The sequence below is a fragment of the Aquarana catesbeiana genome, linkage group LG03 (assembly GCF_042186555.1).
Source record: "Aquarana catesbeiana isolate 2022-GZ linkage group LG03, ASM4218655v1, whole genome shotgun sequence".
NCBI classification, from domain to species: domain Eukaryota; kingdom Metazoa; phylum Chordata; class Amphibia; order Anura; family Ranidae; genus Aquarana; species Aquarana catesbeiana.
Genome location: NC_133326.1, coordinates 735437875 through 735464055, shown reverse-complemented (window position 1 = coordinate 735464055; position 26181 = coordinate 735437875). Strand labels below are relative to the sequence as shown.

Below are 26181 nucleotides of genomic sequence, written 5' to 3'. Positions count from 1 at the left end.
CAACATGGCACCTCATGGCAAATAACTCTCTTGAGGATCTGAAAAAAAAAATTTTTGCTCTACGCAAAGATGGCCTAGGCTATAAGAATATTGCCGAGACACTGAAACTGAGCTGCAGCACGGTGGCCAAGACCATACAGCGGTATAACAGGACAGGTTCCACTCACAACAGGCCTCGCCATGGTCCACCAAAGAAGTTGAGGTCACGTGCTCAGCGTCATATCCAGAGGTTGTCTTTGGGAAATAGACGTATGAGTGCTGCCAGAATTGCTGCAGAGGTTGTAGGGGTGGGGGGTCAGCCTGTCAGTGCTCAGACCATACGCCACACACTGCATCAAATTGGTCTGCATGACTGTCATCCCAGAAGGAAGCCTCTTCTAAAGATGATGTACAAGAAAGTCCACAAACAGTTTGCTGAAGACAAGCAGACTAAGGACATGGATTACTGGAACCATGTCCTGTGGTCTGATGAGACCAAGATAATCCTATTTGGTTCAGATGGTGACAAGCGTGTCTGGAGGCAACCAGGTGAGAAGGACAAAGACAAGTGTGTCTTGCCTACAGTAAAGCATGGTGGTGGGAGTGTCATGGTCTGGGGCTGCATGAGTGCTGCCGGCACTGGGGAGCTACAGTTCATTGAGGGAACCATGAATGCCAACATGTATTGTGATATACTGAAGCAGAGCATGATCCCCTCCCTTCAGAGACTGGGCTGCAGGGCAGTATTCCAACATGATAACATCCCCAAACACACCTCCAAGACGACCACTGCCTTGCTAAAGAAGCTGAGGGTAAAGGTGATGGACTGGCCAAGCATGTCTCCAGACCTAAACCCTATTGAGTATCTGTGGGGCATCCTCAAACGGAAGGTGGAGGAGCGCAAGGTCTCCAACATCCACCAGCTCCGTGATGTCATCATGGAGGAGGGGAAGAGGACTCCAGTGACAACCTGTGAAGCTCTGGTGACCTCCATGCCCAAGAAGGTTAAGGCAGTGCTGGAAAATAATGGTGGACAGACAAAATATTGACACTTTGGGCCCAATTTGGAGATTTTCACTTAGGGGTGTACTCACTTTTGTCAGATACTGTATATACATTATATGGTAGGAACATATTATGTGGTAAATATAGAGAGAGGGCAAGGAAAGGAACAAATGCAGAGAGAGGGGGAAGGGAGAGATGAGAGGGGGAAGGGAGAGATGAGAGGGGGAAGGGAGAGGGGAGAGGGTATCGGCTGTGGAGAACAAGCTGGGAAGAAGTTGGTAATAATCACAGAATTGCAGAATAAGGTTAATAAAATATATAAAACTTTATTGATTACAGAGTAAAAAACCTCAATGGGGTAAATCTATAGAGAATAACACCTTCCAATAATTAGGTAATAATATTGGTAGCCCAATAATCAATCAGGATAATCGTGTCCCTTTGGGTAATTATCCATGACATGAAATGAATTTATCCATCGGTTGTTCTGATTACATTTAGATGATATAATAAAAATGGCAGCAAGTTGTCAGTGAAAGGCAAAGCGGCTGAACGGACTCGGCACAATGAAATCTTAGTAGCCGTGTCGGCAGAGAGTCATGCAGAGCAGAGATGGGGGAGTTGGCAGAAGTAAAGATGAACTTCTAGAAATGGGATCACTTGGCTAAGCTTGTCATTCAGGGGGATAAAGTTCTGGTTGTGGAACAAAAACTCTGATATAAGGCAGCAGAGAGCCGGCTATGAGATGTCCGTCTCTCCTTGGGATTGCTGATGGATCGGGTTCTGTTCTTATACAAGATAATGTCAGCAACATGGAGAAAGCAATTGCAGAGAGATGCAGCAAGAAGAGAGAAACACTGGGAGCCGGGAATGCTGTATGTGTTATATAGAGCCGCATCACTTTATTACATCCAAGGAGAGGAGAGAGAGAGAGTGCAGGGAGAGAAGAAAGGACAGAGAGAGTGCGGGAAAAAGAGAGAAAATGCAATGAAAGGAGAGTGCAGGAAGAGGAGAGAGAAGATGGAGAGTAGTATGGAGGATGGAGAGGAGTATGGAGAGTAGTATGGAGGATGGAGAGTAGTATGGAGGATGGAGAGGAGTATGGAGGATGGAGAGGAGGATGGAGAGTAGTATGGAGGATGGAGAGGAGTATGGAGGATGGAGGGGAGTATGGAGGATGGAGAGTATTATGGAGGATGGAGAGGAGGATGGAGAGTAGTATGGAGGATGGAGAGGAGTATGGAGAGGAGGATGGAGAGGAGTATGAAGGATGGAGAGTAGTATGGAGGATAGAGAGGAGGATAGAATGGAGTATGGGGGTGGAGAGGAGTATGGGGGAGGGAGAGGAGTATGGAGGATGGAGAGGAGGATGGGGGATGGAGAGGAGGATGGAGAGGAGTATGGGGGATGGAGAGAAGTACGGGGGATGGAGAGGAGTATGGGGGATGGGGAGGAGGATGGAGAGAAGTATGGAGGATGGAGAGGAGTATGGGGGATGGAGAGGAGTATGGATGATGGAGAGGAGTATGGAGGATGGAGAGCAGTATGGAGGATGGAGAGCAGTATGGAGGATGGAGAGCAGTATGGAGGATGGAGAGCAGTGTGGAGGATGGAGAGGACAATGGGGCATGGAGAGAAGTATGGAGGATGGAGAGGAGTATGGAGAATGGAGAGGAGGATGGAGGATGGAGAGTAGTAGGATAGCAGTAAGAGAAAGATACGGTTTCTTTCTCTGTATTAGTGATTGTTCCAGTCAGCTTTTATTGATGAGAAACTTTAGAAAATGTCTTTTTCCCACCATGAATGAGTCCTAATAATGAGTTGGATCCTCATCATCATCATAGTAAGTATTGAGAATATTGTAAAGTGTGGAATCCTACAGAGGGAGAAGAGGGAATTCACAATGGGAGGCGACCATTATATCCATGAAGAGTAGAAGACTTTCCTTTAGAGGGTTGCAGAGAAATCCGAGGTGTCGGTGAGGACATCCTCTATACATGGAAGAGGTCCAGCAGACCCAACACCGGGACACAATCACCAGACAAATCTCTGGCCGTCTACAAGAGATAATTGTACAATTACACCGAGATATTACATTGTATACATTCCATGAAATGTTTCATCAATACATATATATGTGAATGTGATGTGTATTTGCCAAGTTGTCTCCGGTGGTAATGAGGATGGAGGAGATGATGATGATGAGGTCACTGACGTGACTTGGGTGCCGGATAGAGCAGAGGAGGAAAGTGAGGGTGAGGCACAACCCCAATGAGGTGGCCATCATGGAAGAGTAGAGAGCAGCCACCCTATTCCATCACATTGTGGAGCTGTCATCTTCCAGTCCACTTCCCACAGCTCAGCTGTCTGGACCTTTTTTAGTACATAGGCAGCCGATCGCACTGTTGCAATTTGAAACTTTGTCTCAGGCACATCAAGCGTGGCAAAAACACCAACCATTTGGGTACCACATGCTTGACAAGGTATTTAACCTCCCACCACTCAGCCTATTGGCAAGAGCACCAAAGTCTGCCATAGAGACACCAGAATTTATCCAACACATCTCTAATCTTGTTCCCAGTGCACTACATTGTGACCTCATCATACAGACCGCCCCCCCAAACCGTTATTTATAAAAAAAATTGACATTTAAATAGTTTTTTCCTGCAAGCTTTCTTTTATAAATGTCAGTTTTGCTGTAGCAGGTTCTATACAGGGTACAGATGGGCCACTTTACAGGCAGACTAAAGAGACCCCCCGCCACTATATTCAACCACATGCCGACCGCCGCACGCACATTTATGTCGTCAGAATGGCACGGACAGGCAAAGTACACATACATCTCATTGAATTTGCCGCCTAGCGGGCACATGCCCACCTTGGGAGTGTGTCTGCAGGTCCCGCAAACTCGATATTTGCCGGCAGAAATTGCGGATTTTGGCGAGGAGAGGCAGAATGGGGAAACAAGGCATTTCCCTGTTCTGCCTAGCAACATGACAGGGATCTACTGCTCCCAGTGATGGGGAGCAGTGATCTCTGTCATGTTGTAGTGAGCCCATCCCCCTACAGTAAGAACACATCCAGGGAACACACTTAACCCCTTGATCACCCCCTAGTGTTTAACCCTTTCCCTGCCAGTGACATTTATAAAGTAATTAGTGGCTATTTGTATCTCTGATCACTGTATAATTGTCAATCGTCCCAAAATAGTGTCAAAAGTGTCCGATCTGCCTGCCATAATGTCACAGTCCCGATAAAAATCACAGATTGCTGCCATTACTAGTAAAAAAATAATAATAAAAAAAATGCCAAAAATCTATCCCCTATTTTATAGACGCTATAACTTTTGCACAAACCAATCAATAAACACTTATTGAGATTTTTATTACCAAAAATATGTAGAAGAATACGTATCAGTCTAAACTGAGGAAGAAATTTGTTTTTTTATATATTTTTGGGGATATTTATTATAGCAAAAAGTAAAAAATAATGCATTTTTTTAAAAATGGTTGCTCTTTTTTTATTTATAGCGCAAAAAATAAAAACTGCAGAGGTGATCAAATACCACCAAAAGAAATCTCTATTTGTGGGAAGAAAAGGATGTCAATTTTGTTTGGGAGCCGCGTGGCATGACCGCGCAATTGTCAGTTAAAATAAAGCAGTGCCAAATCACAAAAAATGCTCTGGTCAGGAGGGGGTAAATCCTTCCAGGGCTGAAGTGGTTAAAGGATTTTTTTATTTTTATTGTTTCACTTTAAGCATCATTAAAATCACTTCTTTAAAAAAGGTTGTTTTAAAAAGAAAAATGTCATTGATGTCCCCCAGGGCAGTACCAGGGCCCCCATACCCTCTTTATGGCCATTTACTTGCATTGAAAGCCTTCTAAATGGGGACTTTTGCAGTTCAGGTCCCATAAACTACAATGGGGTTTGTCATTCGGGTCCAATTTTTTGTGATGTTTGAAAGTTCTGACATGAAAAGAACAAGAGGGTGTTTGGCCCATCACTAGTGACTACACATAATGCTCTGCAGTGGAATGGGTGACATGTAATGCTCTGCAGTGGGATGGGTGACACATAATACTCTGCAGTGGGATGGGTGACACGTAATGCTCTGCAGTGGGATGGGTGACACCTAATGGTCTGCAGTGGGATGGGTGACACGTAATGCTCTGCAGTGGGATGGTTGACACGTAATGCTCTGCAGTGGGATGGGTGACACCTAATGGTCTGCAGTGGGATGGGTGACACCTAATAGTCTGCAGTGGGATGGGTGACACGTAATGCTCTGCAGTGGGATGGGGGACACATAATGCTCTGCAGTGAGATGGGTGAAACCTAATGCTCTGCAGTGGGATGGGTGACACGTAATACTCTGCAGTGTGTTGGATAACATGTAATGCTCTGCAGTGGGATGGGTGACATGTAATACTCTGCAGTGGGTTGGGTGACATGTCATACTCTGCAGTGGGATGGGTGACACATAATGCTCTGCAGTGGGAGGGGTGACATGTAATGCTCTGCAGTGGGATGGGTGACATGTAATACTCTGCAGTGGGATTGGTGACACATAATGCTCTGCAGTGGGATGGATGACATGTAATGCTCTGCAGTGGGATGGGTGGCACATAATGCTCGGGATGGGTGACATGTAAGGCTCTGCAATGGGATTGGTGACATGTAATGCTCTGCAGTGGGATGGGTGACATGTAATGCTCTGCAGTGGGAGGGGTGACATGTAATACTCTGCAGTGGGTTGGGTGACATGTAATGCTCTGCAGTGGGATGGGTGATATGTAATGCTCTGCAGTGAGATGAGTGATATGTAATGCTCTGTAGTGGGATGGGTGACACGTAATGCTCTGCAGTGGGATGGGTGACATGTAATGCTCTGCAGTGGGAGGGGTGACATGTAATACTCTGCAGTGGGTTGGGTGACATGTAATGCTCTGCAGTGGGATGGGTGATATGTAATGCTCTGCAGTGAGATGAGTGATATGTAATGCTCTGTAGTGGGATGGGTGACACGTAATACGCTGCAGTGGGATGGGTGACATGTAATGCTCTGCAGTGGGAGGGGTGACATGTAATGCTCTGCAGTGGGATGGCTGACATGTAATACTCTGCAGTGGGTTGGGTGACATGTAATGCTCTGCAGTGGGATGGGTGATATGTAATGCTCTGCAGTGAGATGAGTGATATGTAATGCTCTGTAGTGGGATGGGTGACACGTAATACGCTGCAGTGGGATGGGTGATATGTAATGCTCTGCAGCGAGATTGGTGATATGTAATGCTCTGCAGTGGGATGGGTGACACGTAATACGCTGCAGTGGGATGGGTAACATGTAATGTGCTGCAGTGGGATGGGTGAAATGTAATGCTCTGCAGTGGGTTGGGTGACACGTAATGCTCTGAAATGGGATAGGTGACATGTAATGCTCTGTGTCACGGACACTGGCTGCAAGGCCCTTTTTCTGTCCACATTCACCCTGTTATTTGTTATTTCTATATTAATCTTTTATTTTTTTGGACTTGCCCAAAGACTATTCTTAGTTGTTTATTCTGAACAATACATGATTCTTGAAAGAGCTGATCACATTAACCTGCAGAGATGAATTGTCTGGTCACCAGGTCTGCCTTAAGTGTTGTGTTAATTAACATGTTAATTATATTATTGTCTTTTAAGTTTTTGCTAGAGGGGAGGGGGGAGTGCCCATGAGTCAGTCCTACCTCGTTATCTAACCCCTTGTGTTAAATGTGTATAAAAAGGCTGTATTCTGCCCAATAAAGTAGTCAAGATTCTACAAGCTATTATTGACTAGACTTGTATTTAATGCAGCTATAATATTATATCTCTCTGATGGTCATACTGGAGGAAGCGGTGTTATTGACGGAGGCACTCAGTGGAGTGTGGGATAGGATCCGTCACAATTGGTGGCAAGCTCTGGGATGCTTCCTCTTGCCTAGGCACACCCAAATCACCACCGGGACCCCCTGCTCCTAACAGCAGATGGAACATCACTACACCAGACTCAAGCGCAGCACCTTGAAGGATCTCTTGGAAGCCCATGGAAAAGTCACTGCTCACTCACTCAGCAGTTATGGAGGCTCTGTGGGATAAAGCCCCTACAGAGCTCTCCCTATCACCCCCAGACCAACAGACTGTGTGAGAGGTTCAATGGAACACTGAAACAGCTGCTTGAGACATTTGCAACCTCTCACAGGGATTGGGAGAGATATCTGCCACACCTTCTCTTCGCTTATCGGGAGGTGCCGCAGGAATCTACCGGGTTCTCCCCATTTGAGTTACTGTATGGGAGGCGGGTGAGGGGGCCCCTAGATCTAGTCAGAGCCCACTGGGAAGGGGGAATTGATCCCCAAGGGTCCTCTATCATAGCATACGTTATTGAGTTTAGGGACAGACTGAAGGAGCTCACGGACACTGTCCAGGAGAACCTTCGGGCTGCCCAAAGGCGGCAGAAACTATGGTACGATCGTACTGCTCGGAACTGCACTCTGGAGGTTGGGCAGAAGGTTCTTGCCCTTAGGCAGGACAAGTTACAGGCCACTTGGCAGGGACCTTACCGGGTTGTGGCAAAGCTCTGTGACACAACCTACCTAGTGGCTAAATGTTCGGATGAAAGAGTCCAACGGACCTTTCATGTGATCATGTTGAAAGCATACTGGGAAAGATCAGGAGAGGTACCCGCTATATGTGCTCCAGCTGTGGAAGATTCTGAGAATCTTCCCCTGCTGGTGCTCCCGGAGCTAAATAGAATTACTGCTGGGATAGAGATGATAAAGCTTGATGACCAGCTAGGGCCGACGCAGAGAGAACAAGCTAGACAGGTCCTTAGTCAGAGAAGGGAAATGTTCTCCACAGTCCCCGGGTACACTACTATGGCAGTGCACGGTGTGGAGACCCCAGGACAACTGCTGCTAAGACAGGCGGCTTACCGGATACCTGACGCAGTGAGAGAGGGGATGCGTCATGAGATTAAGGAGATTCTTGAATTGGGAGTCATTGAGCCATCCAGCAGCCCCTGGGCTTCCCCGGTGGTCCTTGTACCGAAGCGGGATGGCACAACTCGCTTCTGTGTAGACTACCGCAGATTAAATGAGTCCACCACTACTGATGCTTACCCTATGCCTCGGGTCGATGATCTGTTAGATCGCATTGCTTGGGGAAAATTCCTGCCAACCCTTGACCTATGCAAAGGATACTGGCAAATTCCTCTGGATGCGGAATCTATTCCGAAATCGGCGGTCATTACCCCATTAGGCTTATACCAGTCTAAAGTAATGCCATCTGGGATGAAGAATGCACCGGCGACTTTCCAGAGGATGGTAGACCAACTCCTTGATGGCCTCCAGGACTATGCTTGTGCATATCTGGACGACATTGTGATCTACAGTGATACCTGGGAGGACCATCTGGTTCACCTGGGTGTCGTGTTAGACCGCATCAAGGCTGCGGGTCTAACCCTTAAGCCAGAGAAATGCAGCATAGGGATGTCTGAGGTACAGTACCTTGGACATCGAGTAGGCAGTGGACAAAAACAACCTGAGCCTGCTAAGATTGAGGCAGTTGCCAAGTGGCCGACCCCCCGTACTAAAACCCAGGTCCTGGCATTCCTCGGCACAGCTGGATACTATAGGAAATTCGTCCCGCAATATAGTTCCACCGCTAAGCCCCTGACAGACCTGACTAAGAAGCACCTTCCCTGACAGGTACTGTGGTCCCCCGAGTGTGAAGCTGCCTTCCAACGATTAAAGAATGCACTAACTTCAGCTCCTGTTCTAGCTGCCCCTGACCCAACCAAACGTTTTTGTGTCCACACAGATGCCTCTACATTCGGGCTGGGGGCAGTACTGAGCCAAGTAGGACCAGATGGCGGTGCTCACCGACCACAATCCATTAATCTGGCTTAATCGGGTCTCCGGGGATAATGGACGTTTGTTACGATGGAGCTTGGCACTGCATCCCTACAATTTTACCATACAGTATCGGCCAGGAAAGCAGAATGGGAACGCTGATGGACTTTCCTGGCAAACTGAACTATAAAACTCTCCCAGACAGCCCCAAGCTGACCCGTGGTGGATCTAGTTGGGTCTGCCGGACTATGGGACGGGGGAGCACTGTCGCGGACACTGGCTGCAAGGACCTTTTTCTGTCCACATTCACCCTGTTATTTGGTATTTTTATATTAATCTTTTATATTTTTTGGACTTGCCAAAAGACTATTCTTAGTTGTTTATTCTGAACAATACATGATTCCTGAAAGAGCTGATCACATTAACCTGCAGAGACGAACTGTCTGGTCACCAGGTCTGCCTTAAGTGTTGTGTTAATTAACATGTTAATTATATTATTGTCTTTTAAGTTTTTGCTAGAGTGGAGGGGGGGAGTGTCCATGAGTCAGCCCTACCTCGTTATCTAACCCCTTGTGTTAAATGTGTATAAAAAGCCTGTATTCTGCCCAATAAAGTAGTCAAGATTCTACAAGCTATTATCGACTAGACTTGTATTTAATGCAGCTATATTATTATATCTCTCTGATAGTCATACTGGAGGAAGCTGTGTCAGGCACTCAGTGGAGTGTGGGATAGGATCCGTCACACTCTGCAGTGGGATGGGTGAAATGTAATGCTCTGCAGTGGGATGGGTGACATGTAATGCTTTGCAGTGAGTTGGGTGACATGTAATGCTCTGCAATTGGATGGGTGACACATAATGCTCTGCAGTGGGATGGGTGACACGCAATGCTCTGCAGTGGGATGGGTGACACGCAATGCTCTGCAGTGGGATGGGTGACACGTAATGCTCTGCAATGGGATGGGTGACATGTAATGCTCTGCAATGGGATGGGTGACATGTAATGCTCTGCAGTGGTATGGGTGAAATGTAATGTTCTGCAGTGGGATTGGTGACATGTAATGCTCTGCAGTGGGATGGGTGACATGTAATGCTCTGCAGTGGGTTGGGTGACACGTAATGCTCTGCAATGGGATGGGTGATAAGTAATGCTCTGTAGTGGGATAAGGGCACGTAATATGCTGCAGTGGGATGGTTAACACGTAATGCTCTGCAGTGGGATGGGTAACACGTAATGCTGTGCAGTGGGATGGGTGACACATAATGCTCTGCAGCGGAATGGGTGACACATAATGCTCTGCAGTGGGATGGGTGACACGTAGTGCTCTGCAATGGGATGGGTGACACGTAATGCTCTGCAGTGGGATGGGTGACATGTAATGCTCTGAAATGGGATGGTTGCACGTAATGCTCTGCAGTGGGATGGGTGAAATGTAATGCTCTGCAATGGGATGGGTGACATGTAATGCTCTGAAATGGGATGGGTGACACGTAATGCTCTGCAGTGGGATGGGTGAAATGTAATGCTCTGCAGTGGGATGGGTGATATGTAATGCTCTGCAGTGAGTTGGGTGACACGTAATGCTCTGCAATTGGATGGGTGACACGTAATGCTCTGCAGTGGGATGGGTGATATGTAATGCTCTGCAGTGAGTTGGGTCACATGTAATGCTCTGCAGTGGGATGGGTGACATGTAATGCTCTGAAGTGGGATGGGTGACACGTAATGCTCTGCAGTGGGTTCGGTGACACGTAATGCTCTGCAGTGGGTTGGGTGACATGCAGTGCTCTGCAGTGGGATGAGTGACAGGTAATGCTCTGCAATGGGATGGGTGACATGTAATGCTCTGCAGTGGGTTGGGTGACACATAATGCTCTGCAGTGGGATGGGTGACACATAATGCTCTGTAGTGGGATGGGTAACACGTAATGTTCTGCAGTGGGATGGGTGACACATAATGCTCTGCAGTGGGATGTTGTAACATGTAATGCTCTGCTGTGGGATGGTGATACGTAATGCTCTGCAGTGGGTTGGGTGACACGTAATGCTCTGCAGTGGGATTGGTGAAATGCAATAATCTGCAGTGGGATGGGTGACACGTAATGCTCTGCAGTAGGTTGGGTGACACGTAATGCTCTGCAGTGGGATGGGTGACACGTAATACTCTGCAGTGGGATGGGTGACATGCAGTGCTCTGCAGTGGGATGGGTGACATGTAATGCTCTGCAATGGGATGGGTGACACGTAATGCTCTACAGTGGGTTCGGTGACACATAATGCTCTGCAGTGGGTTGGGTGACATGCAGTGCTCTGTAGTGAGATGGGTACCATGTAAAGCTCTGCTGTGGGATGGGTGATACAACATGCTCTGCAGTGGGATGGGTGATATGTAATGCTCTGCAGTGGGATTGGTGAAATGTAATACTCTGCAGTGGGATGGGTGACACATAATTCTCTGCAGTGGGATGGTGGCATGAAATGCTCTGCAATGGGATGGGTGACACGTAATGCTCTGCATTGGGATGGGTGAAATGTAATGCTCTGCAGTGGGTTGGGTGACACGTAATGCTGTGCAATGGGATGGGTGACACGTAATGCTCTGTAGTGGGTTACATAGTTACATAGTTACATAGTAGGTGAGATTGAAAAAAGACACAAGTCCATCAAGTCCAACCTATGTGTGTGATTATGTGTCAGTATTACATTGTATATCCCTGTATGTTGCGGTCATTCAGGTGATTATCTAATAGTTTCTTGAAGCTATCAATGCTCCCCGCTGAGACCACCGCCTGCGGAAGGGAATTCCACATCCTTGCCGCTCTTACAGTAAAGAACCCTCTACGTAGTTTAAGGTTAAACCTCTTTTCTTCTAATTTTAATGAGTGGCCACGAGTCTTGTTAAACTCTCTTCTGCGAAAAAGTTTTAACCCTATTGTGGGGTCACCAGTCCGGTATTTGTAAATTAAAATCATATCCCCTCTCAAGCGTCTCTTCTCCAGAGAGAATAAGTTCAGTGCTTGCAACCTTTCCTCATAACTAAGATCCTCAAGACCCTTTATTAGCTTTGTTGCCCTTCTTTGTACTCGCTCCATTTCCAGTACATCCTTCCTGAGGACTGGTGCCCAGAACTGGACCGCATACTCTAGGTGCAGCCGGACCAGAGTCTTGTAGAGCGGGAGAATTATCGTTTTATCTCTGGAGTTGATCCCCTTTTAATGCATGCCAATATTCTGTTTGCTTTGTTAGCAGCAGCTTGCATGCCATTGCTGAGCCGATCATCCACTAGGACCCCAGGTCCTTTTCCTTCCTAGATTCCCCCAGAGGTTCTCCCCCCAGTGTATAGATTGCATTCATATTTTTGCCACCCAAATGCATTATTTTTCTACATTGAACCTCATTTGCCATGTAGTCGCCCACTCCATTAATTTGTTCAGGTCTTTTTGCAAGGTTTCCACATCCTGCGGAGAAGTTATTGCCCTGCTTAGTTTAGTATCGTCTGCAAATACAGAGATTGAACTGTTTATCCCATCCTCTAGATCGTTTATGAACAAATTAAATAGGATTGGTCTCAGCACAGAACCCTGGGGAACCCCACTACCCACCCCTGACCATTCCGAGTACTCCCCATTTATCACCACCCTCTGAACTCGCCCTTGTAGCCAGTTTTCAATCCATGTACTCACCCTATGGTCCATGCCAATGGACCTTATCTTATACAGTAAACGTTTATGGGGAACTGTGTCAAATGCTTTTGCAAAATCCAGATACACCACATCTACGGGCCTTCCTTTATCTAGATGGCAACTCACCTCCTCATAGAAGGTTAATAGATTGGTTTGGCAAGAACGATTTTTCATGAATCCATGCTGATTACTGCTAATGATACCCCTCTTATTACTAAAATCTTGTATATAGTCCCTTATCATCCCCTCCAAGAGTTTACATACTATTGATGTTAGGCTAACTGGTCTGTAATTCCCAGGGATGTATTTTGTGCCCTTTTTAAATATTAGTGCTACATTGGCTTTTCTTCAATCAGCTGGTACCATTCCAGTCAGTAGACTATCTGTAAAAATTAGGAACAACGGTCTGGCAATCACTTGACTGAGTTCCCTAAGTACCCTTGGATGCAAGCCATCTGGTCCCGGTGATTTATTAATGTTAAGTTTCTCAAGTTTAATTTTAATTCCGTCCTCTGTTAACCATGGAGGTGCTTCCTGTGTTGTGTCATGAGGATAAACACTGCAGTTTTGGTTACTGAAGCCCCCTGATTCACTCGTGAAGACTGAGGAGAAGAATAAATTCAATACCTTTGCCATCTCCCCATCCTTTGTAACCAGATGTCCTTCCGCATTCTTTATGGGGCCAATATGGTCTGTCCTCCCTTTTTTACAGTTTACATACTTAAAGAATTTCTTGGGATTTTTTTTGCTCTCCTCCGCTATGTGTCTTTCATGTTCTATCTTAGCCGTCCTAATTGCACCCTTACATTTCCTGTTGCATTCTTTATAAAGTCTGAATGCTGAGGATGATCCCTCAACCTTGTATTTTTTGAAGGCCTTCTGCTTTGCTTTTATATGCATTTTTACATTGGAGTTAAGCCATCCAGGACTTTTGTTCGCTGTTTTAAATTTATTACCTAATGGGATACATTGGCTAATGCCCTTATTTAATATGCTCTTAAAGCAAACCCATCTCTCCTCCGTATTCTTTGTTCCTAATATTTTATCCCAGTTTATGCCTTTTAGCAAGGTTTGTAGTTTAGGGAAGTTGGCTCTTTTGAAATTCAGTGTCTTTGTATTCCCTTTATGTTTCCTATTTGGGTGATTTATACTGAAACTAATTGACCTGTGATCGCTGTTACCTAAATTGACCCGTATTTCCACATCCGTGATCAGGTCTGTATTGTTGGTAATCAGTAGATCCAGTAATGTTTTATTTCTAGTTGGTGCGTCTACCATCTGACCCATAAAATTGTCCTGCAAGACATTAAGAAATTGGCGAGCCTTAAATGAATGCGCGGTTCCCTCCACCCAGTCTATGTCTGGATAATTAAAATCCCCCATTATGATAACACTTCCCATCCTTGCTGCTAATCCAATTTGTGATAGGAGATCCGTCTCCACTTCCTCCCTCAGGTAAGGGGGCCTATAGCATACTCCAGTATTATTTTCCCCTTAGCTTCATCCCTTTGGAGCTCTACCCATAAGGATTCCACCTCCTCCCTAGCTCCCTTAATGATGTCATCTCTCACATTCACTTGTACATTATTCTTGATATATAGGCATACCCCTCCCCCTTTTTTACCCTCCCTATCCTTGCTGTAAAGGGTATACCCTTGAATGTTTGCCAGCCAATCATGAGAGCTGTTGAACCGGGTCTCTAAAATTCACACAAAATCCAAATCCTCCTCGTACAACAGTATCTCTTGTTCACCCATCTTGTCTGCCATGCTCCTGGCATTGGTGAACATGCCACATAGTTCAGACCGGTCGCATATTGTCCTCGTATTGGGTGTTTCGAGATTACAACTAGGACTTGCTACTATACTCACCTTGTGTTTTTGTGCTTTGGTTCACCTGCCACTAATGCCCCCAATACTACCCTCTGGAATATCTTCCGCGCTGGCTATCTCTGCCTCTGGACCCTCCCCCACATCGCCTAGTTTAAAAACCCCTCTAACTTTTTGGCCATCTTCATTCCCAGCAGATCTGCACCCTCCTCATTTAGGTGCAGTCCGTCCCTTCTATAGTACCGGTTACCGACTGAGAAGTCGGCCCAGTCCTCCAGGAACCCAAACCCCTCCTTACTACACCAGCTCTTCAGCCACTTGTTTACTTCCCTAATCTCCCTCTGCCTTTCTGGTGTGGCTCGATGTACCGGTAATATTCCTGAGAATACTACCTTGGAGGTCCTTTTCCTCAATTTAGCTCCTAAGTCCCTAAAATCGTTCTTTAGGACACTCCATCTGCCTCTGACTTTGTCATTGGTGCCAACGTGCACCATGACAGCCGGGTCTTCCCCAGCCCCTCCCAGTAATCTGTCCACAAGATCCGTGATGTGCCGAACCCGAGCGCCCGGTAGACAACATACTGTTCGGCGCTTCAGGTCTTGGTTACAGATTGCCCTCTCTGTCCTTCTAAGAATTGAGTCCCCTACCACCAGAATCTGTCTTTCCTTTCCCTTTGCTGCCCCCCCACTCTCACTGGAGGAGTTCCTCCCCCGGCAGCTAGGAGAGTCCCTCAGCTCCAGCAGTGCTGGTCCCAGACTGGTTTCACCAATGTCACTCAAAGTAGCGTACTTATTGGGATGCTCCAGTCCTGGATCGGCCTCCCTGGCACTTCCCCCTCTACCCCTCCTGACTGTCACCCATCTACTCTTTGCTAGTGCCTGCACCTTTTTATCTCCACCCGCCTCTGTGCTGGCCCCTGCCAGCACCTGCCGTGTACGTTCCTGGCTCACCTTTAGTATGGAGGGACTTCTCAGTGCTGACAGTTGCTTCCCCAGATTCAAAACCTGGGCTTCCAGGGAAACAATGTGCTTACATTTTGCACAGCAGTATTCGCCCTCGATCGGATGATCAAGGAACGCATACATGCGGCAAGATGTACAAAGAGTCGCCTCTCCACACCCGCCGGGCATCGTACCTATTAAATTTAGTGAGGATTGGGGATTTTACCCTGTCCAAATTACCTAACAGCTAGCTTCCTGGCACTAATACTCAAGACAATACACAGGTACACAACAAGACAATACACAGGTACTCACAGACCTACGTGCACTTGGGTGACATGTAATGCTCTGCAGTGGGATGGGTGACACGTAATGCTCTGCAATGGGATGGGTGACATGCAGTGCCCTGCAGTGGGATGGGTGACACGTAATGCTGTGCAGTGGGATGGGTGACACGTAATGCTCTGCAATGGGATGGGTGACACGTAATGCACTGCAGTGGGATGGGTGACCTGTTATGCTCTGCAGTGGGATGGGGGACATGTAATACTCTGCAGTGGGTTGAGTGACATGTAATGCTCTGCAGTGGGTTGGGTGACACATAATGCTGTGCAGTGGGATGGGTGACACATAATGCTGTGCAGTGGGATGGGTGACACATTATTCTCTGCAGTGGGATGGGTGATACATAATGCTCTGCAGTGGGATGTTGTAACATGTAATGCTCTGCTGTGGGATGGGTGATACAAAATGCTCTGCAGTGGGATAGGTGAAATGTAATGCTCTGCGGTGGGATTGCTGACATGTAATGCTCTGCAGTGGGATGTTGTAACATGTAATGCTCTGCTGTGGGATGGGTGATACAACATGCTCTGCAGTGGGATGGGTGATATGTAATGCTCTGTAGTGGGTTGGATGACACATAATGCTCTGCAGTGGGATGGGTGACATGTAATGCTCTGAAATGGGATGGGTGACACGTAATGCTCTGCAGTGGGAATGGTGAAATGTAATGCTCTGCAGTGGGATGAGTGAAATGTAATGCTCTGCAGTGGGTGGGGTGACACATAATGCTCTGCAATTGAATGGGTGACACGTAATGCTCTGCAGTGGGATTTGTGATATGTAATGCTCTGTAGTGGGTTGGATGACATGTAATGCTCTGCAGTGGGATGGGTGACATGTAATGCTCTGAAATGGGATTGGTGACACGTAATGCTCTGCAGTGGGAATGGTGAAATGTAATGCTCTGCAGTGGGATGAGTGAAATGTAATGCTCTGCAGTGGGTGGGGTAACACGTAATGCTCTGCAATTGAATGGGTGACACGTAATGCTCTGCAGTGGGATGGGTGACACATAATGCTGTGCAATGGGATGGGTGACATGTAATGCTCTGCAGTGGGATGGGTGACATGTAATGCTCTGCAATTGGATGGGTGACACGTAATGCTCTGAAGTGGGATGGGTGAAACGTAATGCTCTGCAGTGGGATGGTGATACATAATGCTTTGCAGTGGGTTGGGTGACATGTAATGCTTTGCAGTGGGATGGGTGACATGTAATGCTCTGCAGTGGGATGGGTGATATAAAATGCTCTGCAGTGGGATGGGTGATATGTAATGCTCTGCAGTGGGGTTGGTGAAATGTAATGCTCTGCAGTGGAATGGGTGACATGCAGTGCTCTGTAGTGGGTTGGATGACACGTAATGCTCTGCAGTGGGATGGGTGACACATAATGCTGTGCAATGGGATGGGTGACACGTAATGCTCTGCAGTGGGATGGGTGACATGTAATGCTCTGCAATTGGATGGGTGACACGTAATGGTCTGCAGTGGGATGGGTGACACATAATGCTTTGCAGTGGGATGGGTGACATGTAATGCTTTGCAGTGGGATGGGTGACATGTAATGCTCTGCAGTGGGATTGGTGACATGTAATGCTCTGCAGGTGGGTTGGGTGACTGTAATGCTCTGCAGTGGGATGGGTGACACCTAATGCTCTGCAGTGGGTTGGGTTACATGTAATACTCTGCAGTGGATTGAGTGACATGTAATGCTCCGCAGTGGGTTGGGTGACACATAATGCTCTGCAGTGTGTTGGGTGACATGTAATATGCTGCAGTGGGAGGGGTGACACGTAATGCTCTGCAGTGGGATGGGTGACACGTAATGCTCTGCAGTGGGTTGGGTGACATGCAGTGCTCTGCAGTGGGATGGGTGACACGTAATGCTCTGCAGTGGGTTCGGTGACACATAATGCTCTGCAGTTGGTTGGGTGACATGCAGTGCGCTGCAGTGGGATGGGTGACACGTAATGCTCTGCAGTGGGTTCGGTGACACATAATGCTCTGCAGTTGGTTGGGTGACATGCAGTGTGCTGCAGTGGGATAGGTGACATGTAATGCTCTGCAGTGGGATGGGTGAAATGTAATGCTCTGCAGTGGGATGGGTGACATGTAATGCTTTGCAGTGGGTTGGGTGACATGTAATGCTCTGCAGTGGGATGGGTGACACCTAATGCTCTGCAATGGGATGGGTGACATGTAATGCTCTGCAGTGGGTTGGGTGACACGTAATGCTCTGCAATGGGATGAGCGATAAGTAATGCTCTGTAGTGGGATGAGTGACACGTAATACGCTGCAGTGGGATGGTTAACACATAATGCTCTGCAGTGGGATGGGCGACACGTAATGCTCTAAAGTGGGATGGACGACACGTAATGCTCTGCATTGGGATTGATGAAATATAATGCTCTGCAGTGGGATTGGTGAAATGCAATACTCTGCAGTGGGATGGGTGACATGTAATGCTCTGCAGTGGGATGGGTGACATGTAATGCTCTGCAGTGGGATGGGTAACACGTAATGCTGTGCAGTGGGATGGGTGACACATAATGCTGTGCAGTGGGATGGGTGACACATAATGCTGTGCAGTGGGATGGGTGACACATAATGCTGTGCAGTGGGATGGGTGACATGTAATGCTCTGCAGTGGGATGGGTGACACGTAATGTTCAGCAGTGGGATGGGTGACATGTAATGCTCTGCAGTGGGATGGGTGACACATAATGCTCTGCAGTGGGATGGGTGGCATGAAATGCACTGCAATGGGATGGGTGACACGTAATGCTCTGCAATTGAATGGGTGACACGTAATGCTCTGAAGTGGGATGGGTGACACATAATGCTCTGCAGTGGGATGTTGTAACATGTAATGCTCTGCTGTGGGATGGGTGATACAAAATGCTCTGCAGTGGGATGGGTGAAATGTAATGCTCTGCGGTGGGATTGGTGACATGCAATGCCCTGTAGTGGGATGGGTGAAACGTAATGATCTGCAGTGGGTTGGGTGACATGTAATGCTCTGCAGTGGGTTTGGTGACATGTAATACTCTGCAGTGGGTTGAGTGACATGTAATGCTCTGCAGTGGGTTGGGTGACACATAATGCTCTGCAGTGGGATGGGTGACACATAATGCTCTGTAGTGGGATGGATAACATGTAATGCTCTGCAGTGGGTTGGGTGACATGTAATGCTCTGCAGTGGGATGGGTGACACCTAATGCTCTGCAATGGGATGGGTGACATGTAATGCTTTGCAGTGGGATGTGTGACATGTAATGCTCTGCAGTGGGATGGGTGAAATGTAATGCTCTGCAGTGGGATGGGTGATATGTAATGCTCTGCTGTGGGATGGGTGACATGTAATGCTCTGCAGAGGGATGGTTGACACGTAATGCTCTGCAGTGGGATTGATGAAATGTAATGGTCTGCAGTGGGTTGAGTGACACTTAATGCTCTGCAGTGGAATATGTGACATGTAATGCTTTGCAGTGTGTTGGGTGACACATAATGCTCTGCAGTGGGATGGGTAACATGTAATGCTCTGCAGTGGGATTGGTGAAATGCAATGCTCTGCAGTGGGATGGGTGACACATAATGCTCTGCAGTGGGATGGGTGACACATAATGCTCTGCAGTGGGATTGGTGACATGCAATGCTCTGCAGTGGGTTGGGTGACACGTAATGCTCTGCAGTGGGATGGATGACACGTAATACTCTGCAGTGGGATGGTAACACGTAATGATCTGCAGTGGGATGGGTGACATGTAATGCCCTGCAGTGGGATGGATGACATGTAATGCTCTGCAATGGGATGGGTGACACGTAATGTTCTGCAGTGGGATGGGTGACATGTAATGCTCTGCAGTGGGATTGGTGAAATGCAATGCTCTGCAGTGGGTTGGGTGACACATAATGCTCTGCAGTGGGATGGGTGACATGTAATGCTCTGCAGTGGGATTGGTGAAATGCAATGCTCTGCAGTGGGTTGGGTGACACATAATGCTCTGCAGTGGGATGGGTGACACGTAATGCTCTGCAGTGGGTTGGGTGACATGTAATGCTCTGCAGTGGGTTGGGTGACATGTAATGCTCTGCAGTGGGATGGGTGACACGTAATGCTCTGTAGTGGGATGGGTGACACGTAATGCTCTGCAGTGGGATGGGTGACAAGTAATGCTCTGCAGTGGGATGGGTGACACGTAATGCGCTGCAGTGGGATGGGTGACACGTAATGCGCTGCAGTGGGATGGGTGACACAGAATCTGCCGGGGGCCGCTGTCACTCATAGAGAGGAGGCGGGGCAGAGGCGGGGCTCCAATCAGATGACAATGGAGACGGAGCTGTAGCGGTGATCTGATGTGTGGTGCAGCCAGTGTGTCACCGCAGGCTTCTAGTACAATAGATGGGAGCGCGCATGCGCGGGTGCCCCTATCAGATCAGTGCTGTGAAGGGGGTACCGGTCACAGAACAACACAGAAATGGGCAAAACTGAGCAGAAATGAGGCCATTTAGAAGAGGAAAAGAACACAAAGACTACTATTACTGGAATTCTATATTTAATAATCAGAAAGAGAAAATAAAAGCTGAGAGTTCATATGACTTTACTCTGATATCATTCCATTCCGGACATTCTCTTCATATCCGGATCCGTGTATTACCTGAGAGGGGGAGGAGCTCCCACACACCATCTTCTTATCTTCTTCTCTCTATAGATACACTCCAAAGTCTTCCATCCCTTCATAGAAGAATAAAATGAGAGTGTTAGAGGAGGAAATGTTGCTGTGATGATGGAGGAGGGGGAGGGGCTCATACTGTGCTCTGTAAGAAATGATGGAAAAGTGAGGGCCCTCACCATGGCAGGGGCCACACACTCATGTCCATCCAACCATTGGGATAGCAGACTGTATGACTGGTGTGCTGGGCTGTCATGTGTACAGGATGAGAACACACATCTGATTGGCTCAGTTATACTGACACATTGGATGGACCTCGGGGGATGGGAGGTTATTTTTCTGTAAAGGTAAAACCTTGTGGAAGATTGCAGGACCTGACTAAGATTATTATTGGTGGATCTGATTTTCCCCATCCCCATCTGTAATGATAAAACTTGGGATGAGGAATAAATTCTCCATCATCTGTGAAATCTGTGACTGGCACAGGAAATCTCAATCATCTCTCTCATTATCTGTAGAACTACAGAGACCTCCAATGGGTTCTACAGAAATTGTATAGAATGTTTGTCACCCGTCCTTCCATTTTCATTACAGTGCAGCCTGGGTGTCAGAAGACCTCCCAACATCATCCCACCTCCATCATCTCATCACCATCCAATGTTGTCTACATTTTACTATTCACATTCTAAGACTTAGTATGTGTGTTACCTCTAATAGAACAGATCTTACCATCTTTCCACAGAGAAGCCGGCATTCCGGAGGACCTCACAACGTCGTATCACTTCTGACTCCGACATCTTCCCCTCATCGTCCAATATTATCTCCAGAATGGTCAGAGTTCGGTTTGTGGAGATAACGGAGCAAAGATCATCACAGCACCGGAATGTCCCTTTACAGCCCCTAATACTGGAGGTAGAAGCAGGAAAGAGGTGAAATGTTCTTCCAGGGAGGGGCAGAAGTAGACACATCCAATGAATAATCAGTGGGCGGGGTCTTAGAGAATGAAATATTTTTCCAGGGAGGGACAGAAGTAGACACATCCAATGAATAATCAGTGGGCGGGGTCTTAGAGAATGAAATGTTCTTCCAGGGAGGGGCAGAGGTAGACACATCCACTGACATTTATATATATTTTATATCTAAGATTGAAATCTTCCCTTCCCCCTCCCGGGGGCGGAGCTCATCATTTCCACTCTGCAATGCCTCCTGGGAGAATTCTGTCATCGATCGGCATCACCAGGCCATACCATCCCATTATTTGTAAACCGGAAATGACGTCATGCGAGGCGGCGGCCATTTATAAAAAGGGTAACCAGGCTTTTGTTGCCATGGTGACCAAATCTTCTTATACACAGTGATGGGCGGTGGGGGAGGGGCTGGAACATCTCATCTCTCATTACATACAAATCCCAGGGGGGGGGCGGAGGGTCACACCATTACTAATCATTTATAATACAGGAATAGGAGGGGGCAGTTTTGATGGGCAATTTTGATGAGGCAAAAGGGTGGGGCAATTTTGGGGCAATAAGATGGGTGCAGCTTTCATGGGGCAGTTTTGATGAGGGCAGTTTGATGGGACAGTTTTCATGGTGGCAGTTAATGGAGCAATTTTGATGGGGCAAGTTTGATGAGGGCAATAGGATGGGGCATTTTTATTGGGCAATATGATGGGGCAATTTTGATGGGGCTGTTTTGATGGGGTTTTACTGCCAATTTTGATGGGCACAATAGGATGGGGCAATTTTGATGGGGCCATTTTTATGGTGGGAGTATAATGGGGCCATTTTGTTGGGGAAGTTTTGATGGGGCAATAGGATGGATGTGGGCAGTTTTGATTGGGGCAGTTTAATGGGGCAGTTTTGAGGGTGCAATAGGATAGGGCACATTTGAGGGTGGCAGTAGAATGGGGCTATAGGATGGCACAATTTTGATGGAGGCAATATGATGGGCAATTTTGATGGGGCAATTTTGATGGTATCAGTACGATGGGGCAATCTGATGGGGGCAATTTGTTGGGGCAATTTTCATGGGAGAAATTTGATGTGGCAATTTTGATGGGGGCAGTATGATGGGGCAATAGGATGGGGCAATTGTGATAAGGGCAGTATGATGGGGCAATAGGATGGGGCAATTGTGATAAGGGCAGTATGATGGGGCAGTTTTGATGGGGCGATTTTGATGGGGCAATTTGACAGAGGCAGTATTATGGAGCAATTTTGATGGAGGCAATAGGGTGGGGGCAGTTTTGATGGGGCAATTTTATGGGACAGTTTCGATGCAGCAGTTTGATGAGGGCAATAGGATGGGGCAGTATGATGGAGCACTTTTGATGGGAAAGTTTTGATGGGATAGTTTTGATGGGACAGTTTTGATGGGGCAATTTTATGGGACAGTTTTGATGGGGCAGGTTGATGAGGGCAATCGAATGGGGCAGTTTTGATGGGGCAATTTTATGGGGCAGTTTTGATGGGGCAGTTTGATGAGGGCAAAGGATGGGGCAGTTTTGTTGGGGCAATTTTATGGGGCAGTTTGATGAGGGCAATAGGATGGGGCAGTTTTAATGGGGCAATAGGATGGGGCAATTTTGATGGGGGTAATAAGATGGTGGCAGTATGATGGGCAATAGGATGGGGCAGTTTTGATGTGGCAATTTTGATGGTGGCAGTATGATGGGGCAGTTATGGTGGGGCAATTTTGATGGTGGCAGTAAAATAGGGTAATTTTGATGGGGCAATAGGATGGGGCAGTTTTGATGGGGCAATTTTGAGAGTGGTAATAGGATAGGGCAGTTTTGATGGGGCAATTTGGTGGGGCAGCTTCTGCAAAAGGTAATTACTTTTTAAACAACAAATTAATTGTAAATGATAAATGATTTCTGTACAGATGTTATATATATATATATATGATATGGACATTCTCTGTATTGGTGATTTAAGCACAAGAGACTCCATTTTGTTCTGACTGTTGAAATGTGTTCTGTGATCTTCACCTCACACACAGACACATCTTCTACTAGAATCTCTCTCTGTCTCTACTCCCCCCTCCCCCCTCAAGGTTTTACTTTTACAGTTGTACTATTCTCCAGATTTTAATAATATATTTCTATTTCTTAGCTTTTAATAACATCTCACACCTCCCCTTTCTTATCTATGTATAAAATAACATGTAATAATACATTTTTGCACGGAACGGACATTTTACACACAGTGATTGAGTCCTGTGAATCTCTTCCTGCAGCTGCAGTATTAACTTTTGTTTTAGAGAAATAATTCAATAACAATATATATATATATATATATATATATATATATATATATATATATCTGCACAGAAACAAGGGATATCATTTACAATTATCATCTATTATAAAGTAATTACCTTTTGCAGGAGATTTTTATATTTCTAGATTTATAATCTTTGTAAATGTAGATAAACTTCCTGCTTCCTGGAGGGGGAGGGGAGGTTTCCATAGCTAAGGGGCGGAGACTTCCTCTGACACTATTGTTGCTATGGAAACCTGACCTACAACCTATTACACGGCTCATGCTGCTCTGAGCATGTGCGAGATCTTGAGGTGCATGCTGTGTAACCATGGAATACAAGAAGAGATAGAGTCTGGCTTCAGATGCCCACACATAAGATGGTGGCGGCCTGCTGGGACTTACAAAAGTAAGAAAACAATGCTGCAAAAATACAAAGCGGACCTTGAATTACAGCGTACCTTTACTAGAATACATTCATCATGAGGATTATAGGGGGAGTTTATCTACAAAGTAACATTTCTCCCGGAGCTCCACTTTTAATATACAAGTGTCTTAAAAGTCCCCCTTAGGGGTATTTATTTTGTTTCTAACAAGTTTTTGGATGTGGCACTACTGAGAGGAAATCCTCACCGACTCCATTTCTACAATGACTTTATAAAGTTGTTAGTTTTCTGTATAAAGTGTATTAATACCAATTCATTATTCTGCAACACATTGTTCCAGCACTGAGGTTGTGGTAGAATCCAGTGTTTCCAACCCCCTGAAGTGAAATTTACTGACAGATCCACATTCTTTACTGGCACTGCCAAAAAAGTACCTAAAATTACTGTTTTTAGTGCTAAACAGTGCAATTATCAATATTTGAACTATAAACACATATCTAGTGCTATTAGCATTGTGTTTAAGTTAAACAAAAGTAAAAAAACATATTTCAGACGGCTCCAGCTTGGCGGCTCTGGTTTTATTCTATAGTCTCCTCTCCACAGTCCACACATGTCTGTCTATTCCTGTAAACCCCATCCACCAAAGTCCGTCGAATTCGTACGTGATGACGTACGACCGGACTAAAACAAGGAAGTTCATAGCCAGTAGCCAATAGCTGCCCTAGCGTGGCTTTTTGTCTGTCGAACTAGCATACAGACGATTGGACTTTTCGACCGAACTCGATTTCGACGGATTGAATTAAAACATGTTTCAAATCGAAGTCCGTCCAACTTTTGAGAGAGCAAAGTCCACTGGAGCCCACACACATCGAATTGTCCGACGAAATCCCATCCGCTGGGCAAAGTCTGCCGTAAAGTCCGCTAGTGTGTACGCGGCATAAGACTGATCAGGCTGGAAAAGGCAGGTACTTGGATGTTGGCAGGATTGACGAGGTAAGTATCTGCCCTGTTAATGTAGTGAAATCCTTTTTGGAGATTAGATCGGAGTTTGAGGGGCCTTTGTTAATACATGAGGATGGGGTGTTTTTACCCAAATTTCAGTTTATAGCATTTTTTAAAAATGCGTGGTTAGGGTGGGGTGCGACCCGCGTCAATTTTCTTCTCATTCCTTTAGAATTGGGGTGGCCACAGAGGCTGCTAAGGCAGTTTTGAGCCAGGACGTCATTAGACGTATTGGAAGGTGGGATTTGGATAGATTTAAATTGTACGTCCGCCCACAACTGTTGCAAGTATAGTTGGTTAAGTTTACAGGGCATGTTGTTTGATACTGTATGTTTACTGGAGTTTGTATTATTCTTCTTGTTTGCAGGTAATGATGTGGGCCTGGTATGGTTACTTGGCCATACATATGTTTTTTGGGGGGCCAAGAGAGCCGACGTTAGGCCGAACGGCAGGCAGTTAAGGATCCCCAGGCAAGAAGCACTCATCAGGTGGATCGGGGTCCCGGGTATGCGATGGAACAGGGTGTTGGGGGAAATACACAGATTTTCCAGACTAGATAGGGCCCCTGATGTTTTGCTATTGCACGTAGGTGGGAATGACATGGGAGCCAGATCCATGAGGGACCTTATTCGGGATATTAAATGTGATTGTTTGTGTTTGAGAGCGGCATACCCTAGGATGGTTTTAGTTTGGTCAGACATGGTGGGTAGGTTGTCATGGCGTTGGGCATGGTCAGCAAAGAAGGTGGACAGGGATAGGATAAAGGTGAACAAGGAAGTGAGCAGATTCTTTGTTAAGAACGGGGGTTTAGCCATCCGCCATAGAGAGCTGGAGGTAGATACCTGGAGGTATTTACGCAGTGACGGGTACATTTAAATGAGGTGGGGACGGATCTATGGTCTCTAGGTTTGCAAGAAGGGATTCAGAGAGGCTTGAGGGTGTGGAGGTGCGCGCAAGGGTAAGAGGTTACCCCTTTCGTGCTGTGGCAGTTTTTTTGTTTCCTTGAATAGGATATGTCAAGTTACATGTATGAAACATGTTGTACCCATCCAGGGGATGGGGGTTGCGTTATGGTACCCATCCATCGGATGGGGGGTTTTGCTGGTACCCATCCATGAAGGATGGGGATTGAGGTTATGAACTTTCAGGCTATGAAGGGCTTGGAGGAGTTAAAAAGGTTTAGGTCACTGGAAGTTAG

General features: G+C 46.6%; 1 protein-coding gene across 2 annotated transcripts in view; it reads right to left on the bottom strand.

Moving 5' to 3' along the window:
* Nucleotides 1–1285: 1285 nt before the first annotated feature.
* LOC141133850 (NACHT, LRR and PYD domains-containing protein 3-like) overlaps nt 1286–26181 on the bottom strand; it is a 267114-nt gene continuing 242218 nt past the window's right edge. For both annotated transcript variants that reach the window (XM_073623429.1, XM_073623430.1), the window contains 3 exons: nt 21065–21241; nt 20321–20397; nt 1286–3041 (listed from right to left, as the gene is read on the bottom strand). In XM_073623429.1, the coding sequence (XP_073479530.1) occupies nt 20355–20397; nt 21065–21241 (220 nt within the window). In that variant the 3' untranslated portion in view covers nt 1286–3041; nt 20321–20354. The remainder of the gene's footprint in view (nt 3042–20320; nt 20398–21064; nt 21242–26181) is intronic.